This window comes from Vicia villosa, linkage group LG3, assembly GCF_029867415.1.
Source record: "Vicia villosa cultivar HV-30 ecotype Madison, WI linkage group LG3, Vvil1.0, whole genome shotgun sequence".
Classification (NCBI taxonomy): Eukaryota; Viridiplantae; Streptophyta; class Magnoliopsida; order Fabales; family Fabaceae; genus Vicia; species Vicia villosa.
Window position 1 is genome coordinate 10261559 of NC_081182.1, and position 23821 is coordinate 10285379.

The 23821-nt window shown below is 31.1% G+C and overlaps 2 protein-coding genes across 2 annotated transcripts; both read right to left on the reverse strand.

Moving 5' to 3' along the window:
* Nucleotides 1–1606: 1606 nt before the first annotated feature.
* LOC131654891 (gibberellin-regulated protein 1-like) lies at nt 1607–2375 on the reverse strand. Its single transcript, XM_058924815.1, has 3 exons — nt 2236–2375; nt 2107–2155; nt 1607–2023 (listed from the first exon to the last, which is right to left on the reverse strand). The coding sequence occupies exons 1-3, from the start codon at nt 2308–2310 to the stop codon at nt 1842–1844; spliced, it is 306 nt and encodes a 101-aa protein (XP_058780798.1). The 5' UTR covers nt 2311–2375; the 3' UTR covers nt 1607–1841.
* An 8819-nt stretch (nt 2376–11194) lies between these two features.
* LOC131660269 (uncharacterized) lies at nt 11195–15667 on the reverse strand. The gene is made up of 6 exons (XM_058929479.1): nt 15281–15667; nt 12833–13032; nt 12014–12154; nt 11838–11918; nt 11466–11590; nt 11195–11381 (listed from the first exon to the last, which is right to left on the reverse strand). The coding sequence occupies exons 1-6, from the start codon at nt 15501–15503 to the stop codon at nt 11333–11335; spliced, it is 819 nt and encodes a 272-aa protein (XP_058785462.1). The 5' UTR covers nt 15504–15667; the 3' UTR covers nt 11195–11332.
* Nucleotides 15668–23821: the final 8154 nt, after the last annotated feature.

The following is a 23821-nucleotide window of genomic DNA, read 5'->3' on the forward strand; positions in this document are numbered from 1 at the left end:
TAATTCATTTCATAAAAGTATTGGAATAATTCAATTTTTTTTAAAAAACTCTTCAATTTTATGGACATTTCATAGACACTATCGGATATTTGCTATTGATGACAAATAAGTTTATTTTTTACCGCATTTTAAAGATTTTTTTTGGATTTTTCATGAATTTTTATCGCATGTTTAAAAAAATATGGTAAAAATTCATACGTTTAACCGAATTTTTGAATTTTTTAGTAATAATGCATATATTTTTTTGAATTTTTTGAAATATACGGTTAAAATGCATAAATGTTTCGGATTTTTCAAAAAATCTAATAAAAATGCATACGTTCAACCAGTCATTTCAAAAAATCCAAAAAATACTTTGCATTATACCGGATTTTTTCAAACATGTGGAAAGTTCATAATATCTGGATTTTTTGAAAAATCAATTAGGTTAAATTTTTTATTTTTAGTGAAGACCAGAGACACAAATGGTACGATTGCTTGTCGACGGCGTGATAGAGCTGCTGCTGCAAGGGCTCTAGAGAGTGGCACCGACCAGTTTTCATAGGAGGCGGTTGGTTGATTAGGCTTGCTTTTGTGCACCCAACACTATCCAATGTAGAGGATATAACTCTTCTTCTTAGGAGTTCTCGAATAGATTACATTTATAACTCGACTCATATATATGATCAATTACAACCAATTATAATTAAGGTGTATCAATTACAATCAATTGTAATTACCTAATATATATCACTCATATGAAAACTGTATTGTCCCATTAGACACACAACATTATATACAAATACTTTTTCAATAATTATCAAAATATAATTTAATCTCATTGATATATTAGTTTGATAGTCAATTTAAATATGTGTCACATTACTTATAAATATGACATTATGAAAATATCCTTCAAGTAAACTTATAATCTATAAGAAACTTCAAAAAGAACCTATGTATAGGTCCCAAAATAAATCTATAATAGATAACATGTCACACTTAAATCTTGAATTTCTCTTTAATTACAAAATGACTCTTAATGATAGTCTATGGTGCATGTAAATGATAGTTCATACTAAATGTAACTAATTTTATAACCAAATCCATATGACAATTTGGTTGGATATCCTTATCCACTATTTGAATGTCCAAAACCAAACATTGAACTAAACTTCTAACCTCTTTAGGTTGAATCCGTAGAATGAATACGTTGTTAAACACCAAATCTACTACTACCTCCAATCGTTCCAATAAAATAATATTATAGTAAAATCTCCACTTATTTTATTGTTTTATTACTATCTTTTAATGATCTAATGCTAATTATTATTGCATACATAATATGAAGTGATGAGTGTTGGTGGTACTATCGCGTTCAAACATTTCCAATTTCAATCAGTATGTCGCGGTATTAATTGCGATCGTCGCAGTATAAATTAACCACAATTTATATTTTAACATATAACAGTATCAGCATCTACCGATATTGTTCTGTCGCGACTGTTTTTACAGTTACCGACAGTTTTTTTAAAACCCTGGTCTTGTTTCCAAATAAAATCAAGGTTTATTGAAATTTTTATGTAGCATACAATTACAACAACAATAGACTGATAGATAACACTCATTAAGTCATAACCGATGTAATAGATAAAGCACAATAACAATATATCACACTAATAATATGATCACAACAATTATTACAAATTACATTCATAAACACACACCACAAATTATCATAAAATACAACATGAATAGAAAAGAGAATTTATTTTCCACAAAGCAAAAGTCTTTGCTCCATAGACACACATAGATAAGTTGCATTGCATAAGTTGGTTATGGAAGTGATTAATTCATCATATTCAAGGGCACTTGCGTCTGCCTCCGTGGGTGGTTTGTTTGGCATAGCATGGACACACTTCTTGGCCACCGGAAGTTCCCGGTGGCACGCAGTTGCAGCGCCTGCAGCAAGTTCCACATGCCCGATGGCAGAGACGCTGCCGAGATGCTAAACGGCATCTCGCAGCACATGCTCCATTGCAGTCTGTAAAATTCATATCAAACACATCATCCAAATAAAAGTGCTTAAAATAAAAGTGATTATTTGTTTGTATTAATTATTTTTACCTATCTGCTGCTGAAGCGAAACCTGAGTTTGGGAGTGTCCCAGCGGTTCCTACAAAACCATGTTTTATGAATTATAATAAAGTAACAACACTTGAATATGATGAACAATAATGTATATTTAATTATTACCTGTTGAGCATGAACAAGATGGAGAATGAGAAAAGATAGCAAAAGAGATGAAAGTAGAAGCTTAAAAAAAGCCATTTGCGATGGATAGAGCAAAGAGGAAGTGTGGTTACTGAAAAGTTGAATACAAGAGCCTTTATTTATAGTCGAACTAGTAACAAACCCGTGCATACGCACGGGTGATACGCGCATTTATTTACATAATATATTTATTTTAAATAGAATATTTAAAATGAAAAAATATTTAGATCAATAATAAATTTTTCGTATATCAAAATATTTAGATCAATAATAATTTTTTTCCTCTTATATCATTCTTGGATCATAAATGTTTGAATCATAAATATCATCTTTCTTATATATAAACATGTAGACAAGAATATATTTTTTCCCGTATTCAAATATTATTTATGTTTAGGTATTATTTACAAAAATATTTGGATAAATTGTAAATTTTTGTATATAAAAATATTTAGATCAATAATAGATTTTTTCTCATATACCATTTTTGAATAAATTTTTTATGGATCTAAATACCATTTTTTGTATATAAAAATATTTAGATCAATAATAATTTTTTCCATATACAAATATTATTTTTGTTTAGGTATCATTTATAAAAATATTTGAATGAATAGTAAATTTATGTATAAAAAAATATTTAGATCAATAATAGATTTTTTCCCGTATATCATTTTTGAATAAATTTTTTTTGGATCATAAATTCCATTTTTCGTATATAAAAATATTTATATCAATAATAAATTTTTCCCGTATTTAAATATTATTTATGTTCAATATCATTTACAAAAATATCTGAATCAATAGTAAATTTTTTTATATAAAAATATTTAAATCAATAATAGACTTTTTCCCGTATACCATTTTTTAATTAAATTTTTTGGATCATAAGTACCATTTTTCATATAGAAAAATATTTAGATTAATAAAAAAAAAATCCCGTAGACAAATATTATTTATGTTTAGGTATCGTTTACTAAAATATCCGAATCAATAGTAAATTTTTTGTATATAAAAATATTTAGATCATTAATAGATTTTTTCCCGTATACCATTTTTTAATTAAATTTTTTTGGATCATAAATACTATTTTTCATATAGAAAAATATTTAGGTCAATTATAGATTTTTTCCCGTATACAATATTATTTATGTTTAGGTATCGTTTATAAATATATCTGGATCAATAGTAAATTTTTGTATATAAAAATATTTAGATCATTAATAGATTTTTTCCCGTATACCATTTTTGAATTAAATTTTTTTGGATCATAAATACTATTTTTCATATAGAAAAATATTTAGGTCAATTATAGATTTTTTCCCGTATACAATATTATTTATATTTAGGTATCGTTTATAAATATATCTGGATCAATAGTAAATTTTTGTATATAAAAATATTTAGATCATTAATAGATTTTTTCCCGTATACCATTTTTGAATTAAATTTTTTTGGATCATAAATACTATTTTTCATATAGAAAAATATTTAGGTCAATTATAGATTTTTTCCCGTATACAATATTATTTATGTTTAGGTATCGTTTATAAATATATCTGGATCAATATTAAATGTTCGTATATAAAAATATTTAGATCAATAATAAATTCTTTCCCGCATATCATTTTTTAATTAAACTTTTTGGGATCATAAACACCATTTTTCATATAGAAAAATATTTAGATCAATTATAGATTTTTCCCGTATACAAATATTATTTATGTTTAGGTAATGTTTACAAAAATATCTATATAAATAGTAAATTTTCGTATATAAAAATATTTAGATCAATAATAGATTTTTTTCCCGTATACCATTTTTGAATAAAATTTTTTGGATCATAAATATCATTTTCCGTATATAAAAATATTTAGATCAATAATAAATTTTTTCCGTATACAAATATTATTTTTGTTTAGATATCATTTATAAAAATATTTGAGTGTATAGTAAATTTTCGGATAAAAAATATTTAGATCAATAATAGATTTTTTCCTGTATACCATTTTTGAATAAATTTTTTTTAATTATAAATAATATTTTTCTTATATAAAAATATTTAGATCAATAATAGATTTTTCTGATACAAATATTATTTATGTTTAGGTATCATTTACAAAAATATCTGAATGAATAGTAAATTTTTGTATACAAAAATATTTAGATCAATAATAATTTTTTCCCTTATATTATTTTTTATTAAAATTTTGTGGATCATAAATACCATTTTTTTTAAAGAGTAAATGGAGTATAGAGAGATTAAGGTAGAAAACTAAAAAGGTGAAGAGAGATAAAGAATGGTGAAAATAAGTTATAATATAGTTGAATAAAATATTAAGATATAATGGACAATTGTGTGGATAGACCAAAAAACCAACAATTTTAATAATAGATTTTTCTGATACAAATATTATTTATGTTTAGGTATCATTTACAAAAATATCTGAATGAATAGTAATTTTTTGTATACAAAAATATTTAGATCAATAATAATTTTTCCCCTTATATTATTTTTTATTAAAATTTTGTGGATTATAAATACCATTTTTTTTAAAGAGTAAATGGAGTATAGAGAGATTAAGGTAGAAAACTAAAAAGGTGAAGAGAGAGAAAGAATGGTGAAAATAAGTTATAATATAGTTGAATAAAATATTAAAATATAATGGACAATTGTGTTGATAGACTAAAAAACCAACAATTTTAATAGGTGTACAAAAAGTAAGGATGGGTAATTTTGTAAAAACCAGAGCCACTTATTTTCTTATATTATAGATGACAAAAGTTGAGTGCTAGCTAGCTAGTTGCTTGACTCTTTGAGTTATAAGTTTGTGTGCATAACTAAATTTAAAGTGATTTTCAAATATACCATATAATCCATTTATTTATATTTTGAAATTTTATTTTTAAAATTTTATTTTTTATACGTAACTTTTTTTTTTTAAAAGGAAAGAGGAATGAATCTCAAAGGGAAAAAATTATATAACAATCAATTTAGGAGTAAAAACTTTAATTCAACCACTTAAAAAAAAAATAAAAAAAAAGAAATTTGAGTAGAAATTCACTCATAAAGCATCAAATTATGACATGTATCACACTCCTTGTTGACAAGTGCATCTACACAAGTGTTCGACTCTCGGTAAATATGACAAACATGCACCTCCCAATCAAGTTTACACAACTGTTGAGTTTGTTGTACCAATCGCATTCCAATTATACTACCATTTCTATAATCCAAAATGTTTTGAACAGCCACTTTAGAGTTTATATGAAACCAATAGCTCGAAACTCAAGCTCTTTTGTTAATCTTAATCCCTCTAGTACAGGCCAAAGTTCAACAACATATGCATTACAAGAACGCAAATATCTTGCGAAGCCTCTAAGCCACTCACTTGTACAATCTCTTAAATGACAACTTCATCCAGCTATCAAGTCATTCTTACTAGCTTCATTGGTGTTCAATCTCACTCAACTCAAAGGAGGAGGAGACCGCCTTATTTGCTTAACCTCTAGAGACAAGTTCATCTTATTACTATACAACTCCATAGAAAAAAATACCTATGAACAACTTTAGTAACATGCGCCGCCACAGAATTCTAGGTCTCACAAATTTCTCATCATGTTGTTCCTTATTTCTCTACATCTAAAGTGCATGACAAGAGGTTGTCCAAAGTTCTGACCACAACGGATCACCACTGATACGAAAATTCAAGCGCAAATTAGTATTCACTCACTCCTTAATATTAATGGTGAAAAAAAAGCTCTTCAAATCCAACTTAACCACATTAGTTCAAATAGGAAAAGACAAAGGACCTATGACGGAGCCAGAAATTTTAAGGAGCCTGGGCAAAAAGTTTACACCCTGTTTTTACTAATTTTACTCCCTGTTTCTACTAATTTCATCCTAGATTTTGTCAAAAAAAAATTGCCCTTGATTTTGTCGAAAAATTTCATCCCCTGTTTACTAATTTTGCCCTTAATTTTGTTTAAAAATTATTATTTTGCCCCTGGTGTTGTCTAAAAATCGACTATTAGGTGGGGAGTATACAACGCGCCCGGGCTCGCTGGCCTGTAGATCTGCCTATGCAAAGGACAATCACGTAGGACATGTGTTTCGTTCTATAACCAAAAATGTGTGTAGTTCTGATCCGGTGGAGTGGAGGGACCTACAAAGTTAGCACTCCAACGCTCAAGTCAGTATATGAAGAAGAAGAGTGAAATGAAATTAGATTTGAACCTGGTCACTTCTGTTTGGCGCATTAGAGAGAGAGGGGAAAAAAATAACAAACTCATTGTTTATTATGAGTGAAATACGGGAGAATCGTTGGATGCATTTGCAATTGAATCACTCGTGATTATTTAGATGATAATCCTTGTGTGCCGAAAAGATTTTGGAATGAGTGAACCTCCTTCTCAGTGGTTGGGTGAGGTGGATGTGGTCGGCCCAAAACAACATGTATTTAATTCTACAATTTGTTCTACAGTGATTACAAAAAGGTCCTCCTATTTGTATTCTATTTTTCCTCTCATTTTAAGAGTTTTTTTTTTTTTTGTATTTAAAAATTTTAAAAAACATTTTTCTCTATTTTCATAAAAGAAAATAATTTTATATTTATTATTTTCAAGAATTTTTTTATTTTCAGAGAAAAATTAACTTTTTTATTTTTCATAAAATTGTTTTTTTCTAAAATTATTATTAATTTTAAAATATATATTAAAAAATTAAATTGATTTAAACTTATTTTTAACATAAATTTATTAATTAAATTGTTTATATTATATGGTTTATTTTATTAATCATTTAAATAATTTAACAATATACTTGATAGACATGGGTTCCGTTTGTTTAAGCTTTGAATTTTTTTTAATTATATTTTCAGAAATAATTTTTATGAAAATTCTTTTAAAAATATTACAACTATTTTTATAAATTAAAATTTTATAAATCAAAAGACTAATTTTTATATTTTATAACATAAATATATATTATTGAAGTTTAAACATAGTGAAAATTATAATTTTTTTCAAAGTGATGTATCTCAAAAATGATTTGCGAAAAATAATTTTAAATAGTTTAAAATTAAAGTAATTTTTTAAAATTTTGATATTAAAAAAAAATACCAATAGAATGAAATGTTAAAATAATATTTTAAGGGTAATTGCTTAAACCAATTTTTAATTTAAAACTTCTTTAAAAAATTTGTAAAAAAAATTTCAACTTCAATAAATTACACTATAAAATTATATTTAAAAAAAGTGATATAAACGGTTCATGATTTGATTATAAAAAATGATATTATTTGCTAAGATTGCATTATTTGGAGAGAATGAAATAGTGGATGAATAAAAGAAAAAGTTGTTTATTTTGAATACATGGAAAACAACAAGTGGTGAATTATTACTATAAAAACAAAACATATTTGCTAAGTGGACGGTCGGCAACTTAGGCTTTGAGAGATGGTGATGGATACATTTGGATGATGCAATGAAGCATGAAGATAATGTAGATAACACTGTAAACTGAAAAATAGGAAAAGGAGTTAAGAAGCCAATTTAGCCAGCTGTATATGTCTTGGTACCATAGCTGTATTATGGTAACAACAAGTTATCTTTGTCTATCTTGTTCAATAACAATGCAGACAAAACTTTAATGGACATATGGAATAGTGTATATGTTAACCATTTATTGAGAATTTATGAAATGCTTGGTATAATAAGTAAAGTTTGTTTGGAGTAATAGTTTACTTTGAATGTTATTACAAGTATATAATTAGTATTAAGTGGTAGTAGCTTGTATGGTTGTATTAGTACAATCAAAATAAGCTTGTATGGCTGTATTAGTATCTAGTGAGCTCTAGTGAACTCATAACATACTTGTTAAAACCCAACACCCAAATCAATTGTTAACACCGAACACCCAAATCAATGTTTAATTAGTATGATTAAGAGAAAGTAAAGCTTACAAATAGTATATATATAGAGTGATGCTTATTAATTTATAAGTCTAATTTTATAAAATTGAGCAAATAGTTTATATATAATGACATTCAATAATTTATAAGTTCAATTTTATAAGATTGAGGTAGATTTCAAATAGTACAAAAGTGTGAAGTTTCTTCGCCAAAACAGTATAGTTAAAATGGACCCAAAAAATGGATTTTCTCTTCACTTGGACGAGTTTGAACTTGGTTGAGCTTACTTCGTAACAAAATTCTAGAGTTGGCACACCATGTCAAACATGAATTCATTAGGTCTTGCCAAGGAGTCTCCTCCCTAGAATGAGCATATGAAAATTTTGTTTTGTGAATGAAAGAAACTCCGCTTAGGATTGTTTATGGTTTGATATTGAATTAAACGACTTCCATTTTATCCTAATGAAAGATGAATTTCATTGCATTTTGTTTAATGAGTTGTTTTACACAATGACATGGTACATGTATTTATTTTAGTGTATACTAGTTTCTTTTACATTTTTGCTACATTACTACACACGCTCTAGAGCTATGTTTTGCTTTTGCATTTTTATATACATGGTGCACCTCTTATACTACTCCCCCATTAGGTCAATGAAGGATATAAGAAGCGACTTTGAGCTAGGTGTGAAGATCATGAACATTTGTTGTGCCAAGAGGCTTTGTAAGATTATCTGCAACATGTACACTATTAGAGATATGTTGGATCTTCATCTTGTTAGCTATGACTTTCTCCCTCACAAAGTGTATGTCTAGCTCAATATGTTTCATATGCCCATGAAGTATCAGATTGTGAGACAGAAACACAACATTATAGTTATCACAGAGAAGTGTGGGAGGCAAGAAATGGACTGCAAACTCGGTCAAGAAAGGTTCTAACTAGAGAAGCTCTAAAATTGTGTGTTCTAAGACACGATACTCTGCCTCGATTAGCAACATGAGGTTGTTTTTTGGAGCTTCATGATACAAGGTAAGTTCCAAAGAAGATGCAAGAAGCAGAGGTAAACCTACGATCATTTGGATCCTCATCCAATTTGAGTCATTATAAGCCCTTAAAGAAAACTTGTGTTAGGATTCTATTGACCACGAACTAATGAGAGTCCAAAAGAGAGGCCATAAGAGTCACGTATTGGAGAGCACATACCATAGATCGATACAGGTGAGGGTCTGGGAAGGAATATAAGTCATGTTTGCTCAATTTGCAGTTGTTCATCATAGTAGTGGATACGCCATTTGCATTGTTCATTTTGACTCGAGTAAGAAGATCTCTAATATACTTGGATTGTGTAAGGAGCATAAAGCCAATTGTCAAGTGCTTTACCTCAATATCTAAGAAATGCTCAGATTTGCCTATAGCCTTTTTAGTGCAAATGTGGCATGAAAAGCATCAATCAACTTATGAATCAGAATAGATGATGACCATGTGACGAGAATGTCATCAACATAGACTAGTCTATAAATAGTTAGGCCTTGATGGAAATAAATAAATGAATAATCCAATCAGATTCACAAGTTGATTAATTCTATGCTTGAGTAAATTTCGCATACCATGCTCATTGAACTTGCCTGAGGCCATAGAGGGCTTTATTCAATTTGCAAACTAAAATTGAATCTTATTTTTCAAAGTCGGGTGGTTGAGACATATACACGTATTTTTGAAGAGTCATTGAAGAAGACATTATTAATGTCAATTTGTTGTATGGTGGTTAAGACATATACACATATTTTTGAAGAGTCATTGAGGAAGACATTATTAATGTCAATTTGTTGTAAGCCTCATTCAAAGTCATAGCAAGAGTGAGTATAATTTTGATTGTGGTTGACTTCACAATTGAAGGCCAGAGTCAAACTATTGATGATACCTTTGACTATAAGTCGAACTTTGTACTTGTTGACTGTCCCATCAAAATTCTCCTTCACTTTGAAGATCCATTTGCTAATTATCCCATCAAGATTCTTCTTCACTTTCAAGACCCATTTGCACTCAACTTGTTGGGTTGAACTTTGTACTTGTTGACTGTCCCATCAAAATTCTCCTTCACTTTGAAGATCCATTTGCTAATTATCCCATCAAGATTCTTCTTCACTTTGAAGACCCATTTGCACTCAACTTGTTGGGTTCAGTGGATTCTTGTGCTTCCAAACCAAACCAATTCTAAAATTAAAGAATTGAAGTGCTTATATATATTTCAATTCTGACTGAACCTTTAAAATCTGTGCAAATGAACTGATTTTACTGTCATACGTAAGAAAGAAGGTTCAATATGCAATGCCTATTAAACTGTTAGACGAAAGTATGGGAAGGCAATATGCCAATAACTAGTAATAGTCTCATATCAAGACATGAAAATTAAACATGATTAAGATTGGTGCTCTGTTAACAAGATAAAGGTAATTTATTCTATAAAATGTTTGATTAAAAAAAAAACAGAAAGAAAAGGCAGATGTAGAACTAAAGGGAATAATGCCTTCAAGAAGAGGGGAAAATATGTTACTCAAATAAGGGTATAAAAAAGAAAAAAAAGAGTAAACATTTCAATGACCATATGCAGAAGACATGGTTTTTTGCAGCAGATACAATCACAAGCTCTTTACTTTTCTTTACCAGTCCTATTCACAACAATAGACAACTGATAGATACATCGAATTTCCCTTCGCCCAAATGGTCTTTCCAATATGAAAGTTCAAATTTTGTTGATACCCAATGAAAGAACTTGGAATTTGGAAGTGAGTAAAATCAGCCACCAGCATTTTCTAGAAGCCCAGAATATAGCCAATATATTGTACAAGGAGAGATTTGGGTACTGAAAGTTATCTATAGTTTCAAATAAGTTATATTTTGAGGTCTTTCAATCAAGATAGTGGACTAAGGAATAGTCTCAAATTGCCTTATAGCCTATAGCCTATAGGTCCCGGGAGGTATGATAATTATTCTTTTTAAATGTGAAAAAGTGATCACAGAGAAGAAATATGAGAATAAACTAACTTGTATTAAATGTCTGAGTTACATATATATTACATTCTGACCTCTGTTAACAATGACCTAGATCGATAACGCATCAAAAGGAGAATCCAACTTGAAGGAAACTGAAAAATGAAAGTTAAAATTACACAACTCCTGAAGGAAGCCGAACAACGAGCTGTCCCCCAACAAGGCTGAAGACAAAGAGAAAAAGAGTCAGATAGTTTAAAAGAGCATATAAAGAGACATATTGCATGTTATGAGTATTTGTCATCCACCTCTTGATGTAGTAGTAGCAAAAATCTGCCAGGATGAAGGTTTGGACAATTTCTGATACAAGTACCATAGAAGGCCACAATCCATAACCCAAAGCAGTTAGTAGTTGACCGCGGGTATCTAATACCTGAGTAGGATAAGATCATAAATATAACAACAAGCCAAAGGTCATGATACTCTAAAAGTCGTTTGGTAAACTAGTTTGAAGTAGAAGTGTGATACACAACAACGCGAGCAAAGGTTTATAATAAAGCCAAGGTATAAATATGAAAATTATTGATGATACTCAATTAGAGGATACTATGATAAAATAGTTTTAAATATTTTCAGAATTGGATGATAAAAACATCTTAGAAGTCAAAATCCCAACAAACCTGGAGGACCCAATGTGCACAACTCAAGAACCTTGCAATTCCAAGGGCAAAAACATAGTGTGCTGTGAATGGTTCAACAATCTGAAAGTTCAATTTCAGAATTAACTACAAACAGTTTCAAACAATTAAAAGATAGTAAAGTAAAAGGAACAGACTGAAATATATTTTTAAGAGACCTTAGTGTTCTGCATGACTCGCAATTGAGGTAGAACTGATACAGCTTCAAGATAAACACAAAAAGCCCAGAAAATCTGGTTAATAGTATGATGCTGGGTTGTGGGATGAACGAACAAAGACAGTACAGCACAAGGAATCACCTGTATTTTGGTATAAGAAAATTAACACACTCCATCCATACTCACAGCAACTGATCCTCTATTCACTTAGATGTATGTCCTTTTCACCAAGTAAATTCTATCAAAAATAAAATTCTTCCAACCAAAGGATTTTAATATTCAGATTTAAAAAACACAATTCATCAATATGATAGATGAAATTTCTGTGATATTGAACCCATATTGAGATTGTAAATTTTTTATTCTTCAATACATTTTCTTCAAAATAAACCAAAAATTCTCCAAAATCACATTTCTCACTATGAGACATCAGGCTCTATGGTTTTGCACAAGAGAAATCATCAGTAAGTACCACAAAATACAAAATACACTTTGAAACCTCGTTTGACACAAGAGCAAACCAAACTTTAAGACAAAAGAGCAAACCAAACTTTAAGACAAATGAGCAAACCAAACTTTAAGACAAAAGAGCAAACCAAAGTTTAAGACATACGAGCAACCCAAACTTTAACAAATAAAAGTTTCTTAATGAAAGTTTATTCGGCATTAGATTGTTGGATAAATTTGGCACTGAGAATGATGACATGCTTAACAGGAAGGACGGGTAAGCTATGTAGCCAAATGAAAATAAATAAAGAACCTGTTATAGCTGATACACACAAGAGATTGCATACCTTAAATAGATGTCAGAGGACTTACCACATAGTATATTGCAAGGTTGTCCTTATCATCCATATAACTGGATTTCAGTTTGAAACGTATCATATAAATAACCCAGAGGGTTGTCCCTAATGTTGCAGTATCGAGTAAGGTGTGTATATCGTATTCCATGACAAAACTGCAGTATAGTCTAACAGCTAGAAATATAGCTGTGAGTTCCTGTGATTTGAGTGAGAGTCCTGCAAAGGTTTAACACAAAGTGAAAAGACTGCTTTTTTTAAGAATGAAAGAAAAGACTGATTATTATTTTAGATAAACAGGTAGAAGGTTATTTCATTCTCATTAGTTTTCCTGATGTACTGGAAAACCAGAAGCCAAATTATTGCTAAAATCACAATGATATATTGTAGAACACAACAGCAATCACATCAAAAACAAACTGCTTGTTCTCTACTTTCATCTAAAAGGGAAAATGCAAAGCAATTAGCAACGTAAATTTTGCATTTCAGATGCTGAAACTAAAAAGTACTTCCATATCTCACTTGGAAAAAATCTGCAAGTGTAGAAAGTATACCATAAAAAAATAGGCGACGCTGATTCCAACAACAAATTAGGTTGTGGCATGGTTTTATACAAACATTAGAGGAATGTCAATCTGACAAAAGCTATGAAGTGGTACAGGTCTAGTTATTAAGACCAGCGATGATGATCCACAAGATCACCTTAACAGAATCCTAACCTGAAATTCTGATGTTAAACTTTTAAACAAAAAAAGGAGTGTCATTGGAGGAAGGGATTTCAATTTGGAAGTTAAGATTGAAAAAGTTGGCAAGGGAATCTGATAGAACCCAGAATTTTAAGGTGTTGAAATGAATTTTATTGACCGGAAACGGTGAGCCTCAAGCTCTTACAATGGTGGAAAACAGAAAATACAATGCATAAACCAGAGTTTTGTGACTTCCTAAACCAGAGCTAAGCTTCTAAACCAAAGAGTAACTCTCCTAACAAACTTTCTAACAATACTTCTCAATGAATCTCAACTTCCCTTCCCTCTCTCTCCTAGAATCAAAGAATATCCTAACTAACTCTTATTTTACTTTTTCTACAACCTTCTAGAGTATGCCTAAGCGTTTAGGTGTCCTATCAAAATAGTACTACACATATCTTTTCCTGGGTGAGCTTGTAAATGAAGAAGGAAATTCTTAACGCATGCAAACACCGGGCAACCCCAAAAAGATTGGTGGAAGTGAACGAACAATCAAAGAGTATACAAGGCTACAAAGCCCGGAAATTCTAAGATAAAAACACGGCATGGATCAACCCCTTTGTTGATTTCAGTTTATTTCCTCAATAACGTACATATACAAGATATACAAGATAAACCAACCATAATTGATCACATAGTATGAAATTACAACACAAAATTGGCTGGGCCTGGATGCCTAGGATAGGAGACAAATTGGATTACATATATGTTATGACTTGCATATGACACAACAACTAATGGGGTCTCCAAATGAGTGGAGACCACATAGACCTGAAGTCAGACAGTTTGGAAGCCAAAACCAAAAGTAACACTACCAACGCCGCTAAGCCCCAAGGGGACGACCCTCCTTTTTCTCTTTGCGCACGTGTTTGTCGACCAAAGAACACCACCGGAAGCAAAAGCCGTGGCCCACATCTGGATACGAAGTATGCAACAAAAATCAACAAGAGTGGCAGAATCATAAGGAACAAGTGGAAACTGATGTTGGCTTTGTGCACTGTTGCCTTGAAGTTTATATAAGACGGAACAAACAGCAAAAACATCACAATCCCAACTATGCACACTAGTTGCAAAGGAGGTGACTTCAAAGGCCACGCCATGTTTTCCCTCTAATGAACTCACACTCTCTGCTTCTAGCTTGTTAATTAAGATATATATAATACATGAGAAAGAAAGAGCAATACTACACCGCAAATTCAAAGAAACTCAAATAGAATTTGTATGATATTGTGATTTATGTTTGCTTTAGCATAAAGTGTTGAAATTTAAGGCGGGTGCATGAGGTGCAGTTATTCCATCTCCACAAGAACCACCTTTTCTTTGAACTTTTTGGCCCATGATACCAAAGGAAACACTGAGCAGAATATGTTCATAGTTAGCTTTCACCCTAAGCATTGTATTGGCAATTTTTATTTTATAATTATATTATTCCATCCAGTTATGTTATTCTTTTCCTACTGTGCTGGAAAACAAGAAGCCAAATCATTGCTAAAATCACAATCATATAGAAACTATTAACTATATCATAAAAACCAGACTCATTATAAAATCCGCAATTATAGAAACTATACCATAAAATAAATAAGAAAATAAAAAATCTACAATAATAGAAACTATACCATAAAAACCCTAATCTGAAATTTAAATTCGTAATCGACGATAAATGAATATATAGTTACAGGAATAGAAAATTCAAATTGGAAAGTAAGGATGAAATGTACCGGCGCATGTTTTTTCCTGAGCGAGTTTATAAATGAGGAGGCAAATTCCCAATGCATGCACAAACTCAGCCGCTATGAAGAGGCTATCATGATCATGAACAACCATGCGAAGAAAAAGAAGAGCTACAAGTCCGGAGAGAACCGCGAGAAAGAGCTTCATTTTGGGCGGTTGGCGGCGGAGCCATTTAGAGACGGCGTAGATCGGTCGCTTGGTTACCTTCATTGTTGTGGTTTGTGAGTTTTGTTCTGTAAAATTGATTGATAATGAGGAGGAGAAGATAGAGGAGATGAATGACACGTGAGAAAATGGTTGTGTGATAGGTGGGTGAGTCGTTGAACTAACCTCTGTTTTTGTGCCACAGTTATTATACTTTAATTTTCATAATGTTTGTGTATTTATTGAGGTGTGTAATTTGGTTACTATTTTGAATGTGAAATTGGAATTTGAATTTAATATGGCCCGTTAGGTTTTTGTTTTTTTATAGACTTGCATTAATGGCGGACCACGCTGGTGAGACTTTTATGAGTATGAATGAACAGGTTGATAGAGCAATCTAGTTTATACGCAACTTCTCATTTGTGTCCTCTAATATTGCTACGCTTCGACTTTGATATAGTACTATCAATTTTAATATTGGAGTTAATTTATTTTCGTCTTACTTGTCTTTACCCTAACAAATTCATAACCAACTACTTAAAGTGAGATGGAACTCTTTCCCTCCACACATTTTTCAAAAAACCCTTTTTAATTGTTCCAAAATACTACTATTTTGCATTTTAGAATTTCAAACACTTATATTTAAATTTTATAATTTAAATCTATTTGCATTTTAATGATTACTTTTACCTTTCATAATTTCTTTTCAGTAAGTTACTCTGTTTTTCTTTATCAACCATAATACCTTGTATATGCGGTACTATCCAAGTCCGACAATTTTCTACCATTATTTACTGGACTTCTGCTATTAACACGAGTCACTTCGGAACTAACGCATCCTCTTGGCGATTCTGCTACGACTCTGCTTATCACGTATCCAGTCAGTGAGTTGATTAAGTTCAACAACTGAATAACATGACAGTATAATCGAGCTAGCATCACACACATGTGAGGAAGAAAGAAGTTAGCTAATGATGCCTCACGGCTAGGTCGAGGACCGACCTACTCTGATACCAACTGTAATACCTTACCAATATGCGTCTAGAATCATATCAGAAAAACATTATTAACTGGTACTGAGTACATACAAAAGTCAGAAACAATGACATATTGTGTATACATACTCATTGTATTCATCTCCGAGACAATTGTGAAATATATACACAATATGTCATTGTTTCTGACTTTTGTATGTATTCAGTACCAACAGGGCAGGTGGAAGACCAATGCAAACTGACCTTTAGCACAGGGCCTCATGATATACAGGGGCCTCGTTTTTTCATGCCAAATCCATGATCCATTATTACAATTAAAATCTTAAAATACTTACTTTGCATATATTGGGATTCCTCCACTTAAGAGAGGACGTCAATTGCTAAGCATTTGATAAATAAGAAAATCTACACTAATATTTATAACATATTTGATAAATAAGGAAATCTACACTAATATTTACAGCATATCTCGTTATGTTATTTCCACAAACAAACGATATGGAACTTCTCAATAATATAGACGGCTACCTTAAATTAAAGAGTTCTGATTTTTTTTAAAAATAAAACTAAGGTCTAGTATCTTGATCAATGTGGGATTTCTTTTTATCTATCGTCTAATATTTGTGATCATTACAACATAGAATGAATATTCAATTAATTTGTACAATTTCATTATTTTGATAATGTTAACCAACATTAATTTAAATATTGACAAATTTAAATTAGAAGAGAAATATTAAAGAATAAATATGATTAATCATAATTTAAACATATAAAATATGAAGAAAAAAATAGTGATAATTTCCTAAATAAATCAAACAATTGTTTTTACAATCAAATAAGAAAAAAATGGTTGTAAAAAGTGTGATAAAATTTTTAGACATGTTCAAACTAAAATTTTACATCATTTATTAATCGAACATTAAAATGATTTTTAAGAGTGAAGTCATTCATTTAGATTGTTATTTTTATGTTATTTGCAAGGAAGCTATTTATTGTATTATTTACTATTTAAATAAAAGTTGCTTTTTAAAAAAATTATTGTATTTTTATTAGAGACATATTTTTCATACTAGAACAGAGCCTCTAAAAAATTTGAGACGGCCCTGAGTACCAATTAGTAATATTTTACTGAGATGATTCTAGACGCATATTGGTAACGTATTACAGTTTTTATTTTTTGTTTTTATTTTTTGAGTAAATTTTTTAAATAATATATTTTATTTGGTTTTAATTTTTAAAATTAAAATCCGCATAAAAAATTACAGATTTTTTACAAATTTTAACTTTAAAAACTAAAACCAAAAAGAATTTTAACATTCAATTATTATTATTTTTTTAATAATATTTTTTTATTTTAATTTTTAAAATTAAAATCCGCATAAAAATTTACAAATTTTAACTTTAAAAACTAAAACCAAAAGAATTTTAACATTCAATTATTATTATTTTTTAATAATATTTTTTTGATTTTAATTTTTAAAATTAAAAATTCGCATAAAAATTTGTAGATTTTTTACGAATTTTAACTTTAAAATTAAAACCAAAATTTTTTTACCATTCAATTATTTTTTATAAAAAACACATAAGTGAAAATAAAAAACACATCAATCTATAAAAACAAAAATTCTATTAAAATTATTACTTTTTAATAATAAAAAACCAAAATTACTTAAATCTCAAATTTACTATTCTATGTCATTTATTATATAAATTTGGTTGAATCATCAATTTTTTTTTAAATTTCCAACTATTAAGTAAGAAATTAATATTTGTTAAATTTTGGTTGTTTAAATCTTTTAATGTTGGTTTTGTTCGAATTGTGGAATCCAAACATACATTGTTCTATATACTTTTAAGGGGAATGCGTATACATCTGTATTTTTTTGGACAATAAAATGGCGCCTACCGTAAGGCCCAGTAAAACTAACTTGGATCACACCTCCAACTAGTACTTTTTCATCTTCTTTTTTTAGGAAATGGCTAACAGAGTCTCGCATCACACAACAAATACCATCGTTGGTGGTATCTTCAAGAGGAGTCTCTCCAGAGCTGCTTGGCGAGGGAGGGTACGCGAGGCAGGTGCTTTTCGCGAACATCATATCCCTCGGTTTCCCTAAGAATTCTACAAGAGTAAGCGGGGTCGACATCATTTTCTCCGAAAAGGATGCCTTGGGCATCAACCCCCATGACAATGATTTCTTGGTCATCATAGTTTAGCACGACAACTGGGATATTATGTGTGTCTTGATAGACCTAGAAAGCTCGGTCAATGTCTTGTTATGGTACGCTTTTCAAAATTTACGACTGGATCTAGACGACATATAAAGTTTCACATGATCCCTGACAGGATTATCGGGAGAATTGAATACAAATAATAGTTTATGTGACCCTGACAAAACATCTGCAGAGAGGGAACTGACGCCAAAACCATCAATGTCGGCTATCTCATCATAGACGCCATGTCACCTTACAACATTATCCTTGGGAACCCACCCATCAACGTTGTATGAGGGGTTGTGTCCACCTAGTATTTAACCCTAAAATATTTTCTCCTAGATGGCAGAGTGAGCATCATCTAAGGTGATAAAAAATGGCTCACAAGTTTGATTTGAGCCGGCTAAAGACATCCAGAGAATAACACACTCTCGTCGATGCCCGTCCTTCTGAAGTTCAAAATGGTGAGTTTGAAGGTTAGGATCCCAGATAGGGTTCAAAGACCGAGCGACCCACGCATATAGGAGACCTGAATAAGTCAAAATAGGACCTTACGCCCATCAAGTCACAAAGATAGGCACCTCCTTGTCTGTAGGGGAGGAGCAGAAGCTAGTCGAGCGACTCAAAAGAAACATCAACCTGTTCGCCTGGGCCCCCTCAGACATGCCATGGATTGACACTAAAGTCGTGAGTCATTAACTCGTCATCCATCCATCCGCCAGACCAGGGGCGCAAAGGAAGCAGAAGGTGGGCGAGGAAAATCGAGTTACCATCGTCGAAGAAGTAGAAAAGTCATCCAGCATCGGGTTCTTCTCGTAAATAAAGTACCCCACCTGGAATTGCCAACATGTTCCTAGTACGAAAGGCTAAAAACAAATGAAAAATGTGTGTGGACTTCATGGATCTGAATGTCGTATGTCCTAAAGATTTGTACTTGTTGCTAGATGTTGATCGCCTCATCGACGGATCCTTAGGATACCTTGTGATAAGCTTCATGAACGCTTACTTATGGTACAACCAAATCAAGATCGATCCCCTGGATGCCCCCAAAATCACCTTCGTGTCTAACCATGGAAACTACTACTGCAACGTCCTGCCTTTCAGCCTCAAAAATACTAGTGCCATATACCAGCGACTCATGGATGTTATCTTCGCCCATCATATACGGTAGAACCTTGAGGTATATGTTAACGACATGACCATCAAAGGCTCGCCCTTGCTCCTTTACCTCTTGGCCACTGAAAGGACAATGAACACAGTCCTCGTTCGGGAAATAGAAAAAGTGGAGAGACGTGTATGTTTTGTAAGAAAAGGTTTCAAAGGCGTTGAGACACGCTACTAGAAGATTAAAAAGCTCACATTAGCAGTGGTCACCGCATCGAGAAAACTTTGACCGTACTTCTAAGGGCATGTCATCTTAGTGAAAACCAACTATATCGTCTGCGAAGTGCTAAATAAACCTGACCTGGAGGAAAGAATGGTACCTTGGTCGGTAGAGATCTCGAAATACGACATCCAATACGTTATAAGGGGAAGTAACAAATCTCAATCCCAGGACGACTTCGTAGTTGACCCCAGCCCGCCTGTCGTAGAAGATCCCCCTTCTGAGTGAGCGTTATCTGTAGAAGGCACCTCTAATGTGAAAAGCAGTTGTGCAGGAATAGTGCTTGAAGGACCAACAATATAATTATTTAGCAAGCACTAAAGTACGAGTTCACCGCCAGCAACAACCAAGCAGAATATGAAGCACTCAATGATAAGATTTAATTTTAAAAAATAAAATGGTGCATTCCAGGGAATTTGACCTCGATTTTAATTGCCTGGGGTGATAGTTTTGTCATAAAATATATTATTTATAGTAACAAATGGATAATTCATTTAGATTCCTTAAGGACAAATATGAAAAATACAATCGAGATAGGCGCTAACATGTTTGAGTTAATGTAATATCAATTTTTGGTCAAGAGAGGGAAACCATAATCTTTATACCAAAATATTAGAATATACATGTGCTAGGACTCGAGGAACCACTCTTCAACATAAAATATTGGCGTTGAAGCTTCTCATCGTCTATGTTTTTGTGTAATTTTTACAATTCTTGAATTCTCTCTCATCTATCATGATTAGTTAATTTTTCCATTGTTAGGGATGATTAATAGAATTTGGAACAGCCTTGTACCCTTAGCTAAAAGTTCCAATTGTATTATTATGATTACAATGGTTAAGTTATTTTCATGATGCAAAACTTGCGAGATCTAATGACGATATTCTGAAAATGATTAAACATCCTAAATCATCTATCAATGGTTAAATTATGTTTATTTTATGTTAGATTGTGTTCGTGTTAAGTTATGTTCATCCCACGATAATGTAATGCTAATTTTCATGTAACGCAATGTTAAGATAAAGTGTCAATAAAATATAAATAATTTAATACAACACAACATATTCGAAAGAACCCAAAACAATGTCAATGTCAATAAATAATAAACAAACAAGTAAAATCTAAATTGGTCAAACACAGACAATATGTGTTATCTGCGATAACCAAACTGTAATACGGTGGGAGATCTGACTTTTTAGAAATGTTGCGGATAGCAAGAGTCGCCACCGACTTTTATTTTATCTAATTGGAAAGGCTAAAAGAATAGAAAAAGACCTTTTAAAAGACTTTGAGTTCGGGGGGTAGGTTATACAAAGGGAAGGTGTAAGCACCCTTTGTATCCATGGTTATCCATGGACTCTTAATTGCTTAGCTCACTTGTTTTCAAAATGTTTGAAGTGCAGTGTGTGAATAGGAAAAAGACAAGGACTTTAGCTTGTAAATAAGCGTAGCCTTTTTCGAAAGTATTTGAAAAGAGTGGGAAAAAGATTTGAATTTGGATTTGAAGAGAGTAAGCAATCAGGAGCACCTACCCTTAAGTTTAAGAAATCTGTTCTTTCAGCTTTTCAGTTTGAAGGGGCTATCCATACCATAAGAGGGTAGGAAGTCCTTTCATTGGATGTTAAAGGGTCATCGAGGAAATATCGTTCGCCATAAAACTGTCCCTACCATGTAGAGGTAGGTAGTCTTTAGGGAAGGATAAAATAGTCATTAATCTTTTTTAGGCAACCAACGAGGATACCTTAGCAATTGGGACAATCATCATATTTCGAGGCAACTTCGAGGGACAAGATCATTTATTTATCGTAGGCAACTTCGAAGAGACTATGATCTTATGATGATGAACTGAGAGTAACATTTGTTTTGCTTAGGTATCCTCGCATTCGAGGGACTTGACAATTTGATCGAAAGGCTGCAATAAGAGGGATTACCATAAAGGTGTGTGGGTGCAACAATCACGTGATTCAATTCAGATATTTATCTTTTAATTAGTGGTCTAAGTCCAGTTATTAGTCTTGTCACTCCCTATGTTACTAACCACGCAGTTAATATTTACAATAATATAAAAATGCGGAAAATAAAGTCCTACGCTATTACAAGGCTTCGGGATGGGGGATTACATAGCCAAAAACCCGGGGAAGTGCGGAAAGGTAAAGTGCAGAAATAGTAAAGGTGCGGAAAAGTAAATCCTAAAACTATTACACGACTTTGGGGCAGTTACATAATAATTAATAAAATATGCGAAAAATAAAAGCCTAATTACTATTACAACCCTTAGCAGTTACATAAGAATAAAACTACGAAAAATAAAATACGGAAATAAAAATCCAAATTACTATTACAACCTCGAAACAAATACATAATAATAATAATTAAATATGAATAAAATCGGAGGATCGAGAAGTAGGGATGAAAAGAAGAGAATTAGAAAGAATTTAATGTTAATTAAAATCTAAATCTAAATTATTTATGAAAATAAACTTAAATCTAATTATCTAATTATGTACAAATTAAATCTAATCTAATTAAATTTCTAATTGATTTTAATTATTAAATCTAAAAAATCTAATCAAATCCTAGTTACTAAATCAATCAAAATTATGTTAAAAATAAAATCAATAAAACTTAAATCTAATTATTTTAAAAAATATTCTAATTACTAAATCTAATTTAATCTAATTTTAAATTGAAAGTTAGTATTAATTAAAAAATCTAATCTAATCCTAATTATAATTAATTAAAATAAATGTTAAGACAATTAAATCAAATTAACTATTACAACTAAATATTTTTGTGATTTTATGGGAATTAAATGAATTAAACAACCTAATTACTAAAATTAAATTAATTAAACAAAAAGGTAAAAGAAAAAATAATTAGTAGTCTAAATCCTAATCCTAGTCCTAATTAGTTATGGGTTGATTTTAATTATGTGGTTAAATGTTAATTGGTTAATTAAAGAAAAGAGTAGAGAAAGAAGAAAGAAGGAAAAATTGACAAAAAGAAAGGACAAAGCTGAGGGTCGAACCCGTGTTGGGAAGGTGTCATACCCCAATTTTTGACATAAGATACCACCTCATATCATAGCATATGCATCATTTGCATCTCTAACAAATTGCATAGTTTGTGTTTGCTACTTGTGACTCAGCAGGATTTAATCAAGAAATCACTCATCAGTACAAGTAACAATCAATTAGGGTTTTGTTCTCCCTTCATTTCAAATGAATCATCTTCATCAACAATCAACATTTGGTCCTCAGAGATTTATTTCAACAAGCTCAAAGGCACTGAATCAACCAAATTAGGGTTTTGACTGAAGATAGCATACTCCTGACTTTTACTCAGGATTTGACCTAATGACTTGGGACATGACCTCAAGACCCCAAGTGCATCATTTTGACCTAATCCATTGACTCAAGACATCTCCTACACAAGGATTGATCAACAGTGAAATTTCAAATCATCAGATTAGGATTTTGAACTATCAAGGACCAAAATCAGGGATCACACTTGGGAAACCCTAAAAACCCCCAGGAAGTCAATCAAATGTTTCAATCATCCTCAAATGATCCCTATGACAATATCCAATGGAAATTGCATCTCAATTCAAGATCCACAGTCATCAATTTCATCAGGTCGACAATTAGGGTTTTTGACCTAATTCACTAAACAACTGACTTTTTAATCAGGACATGGTGCCACAACTCAAACCATGGCTCAATATCCTCTAATGCTTCAATGTGATCTATTCATACCATTCATTTGATGAGGATAGCCTGTTTCATTTG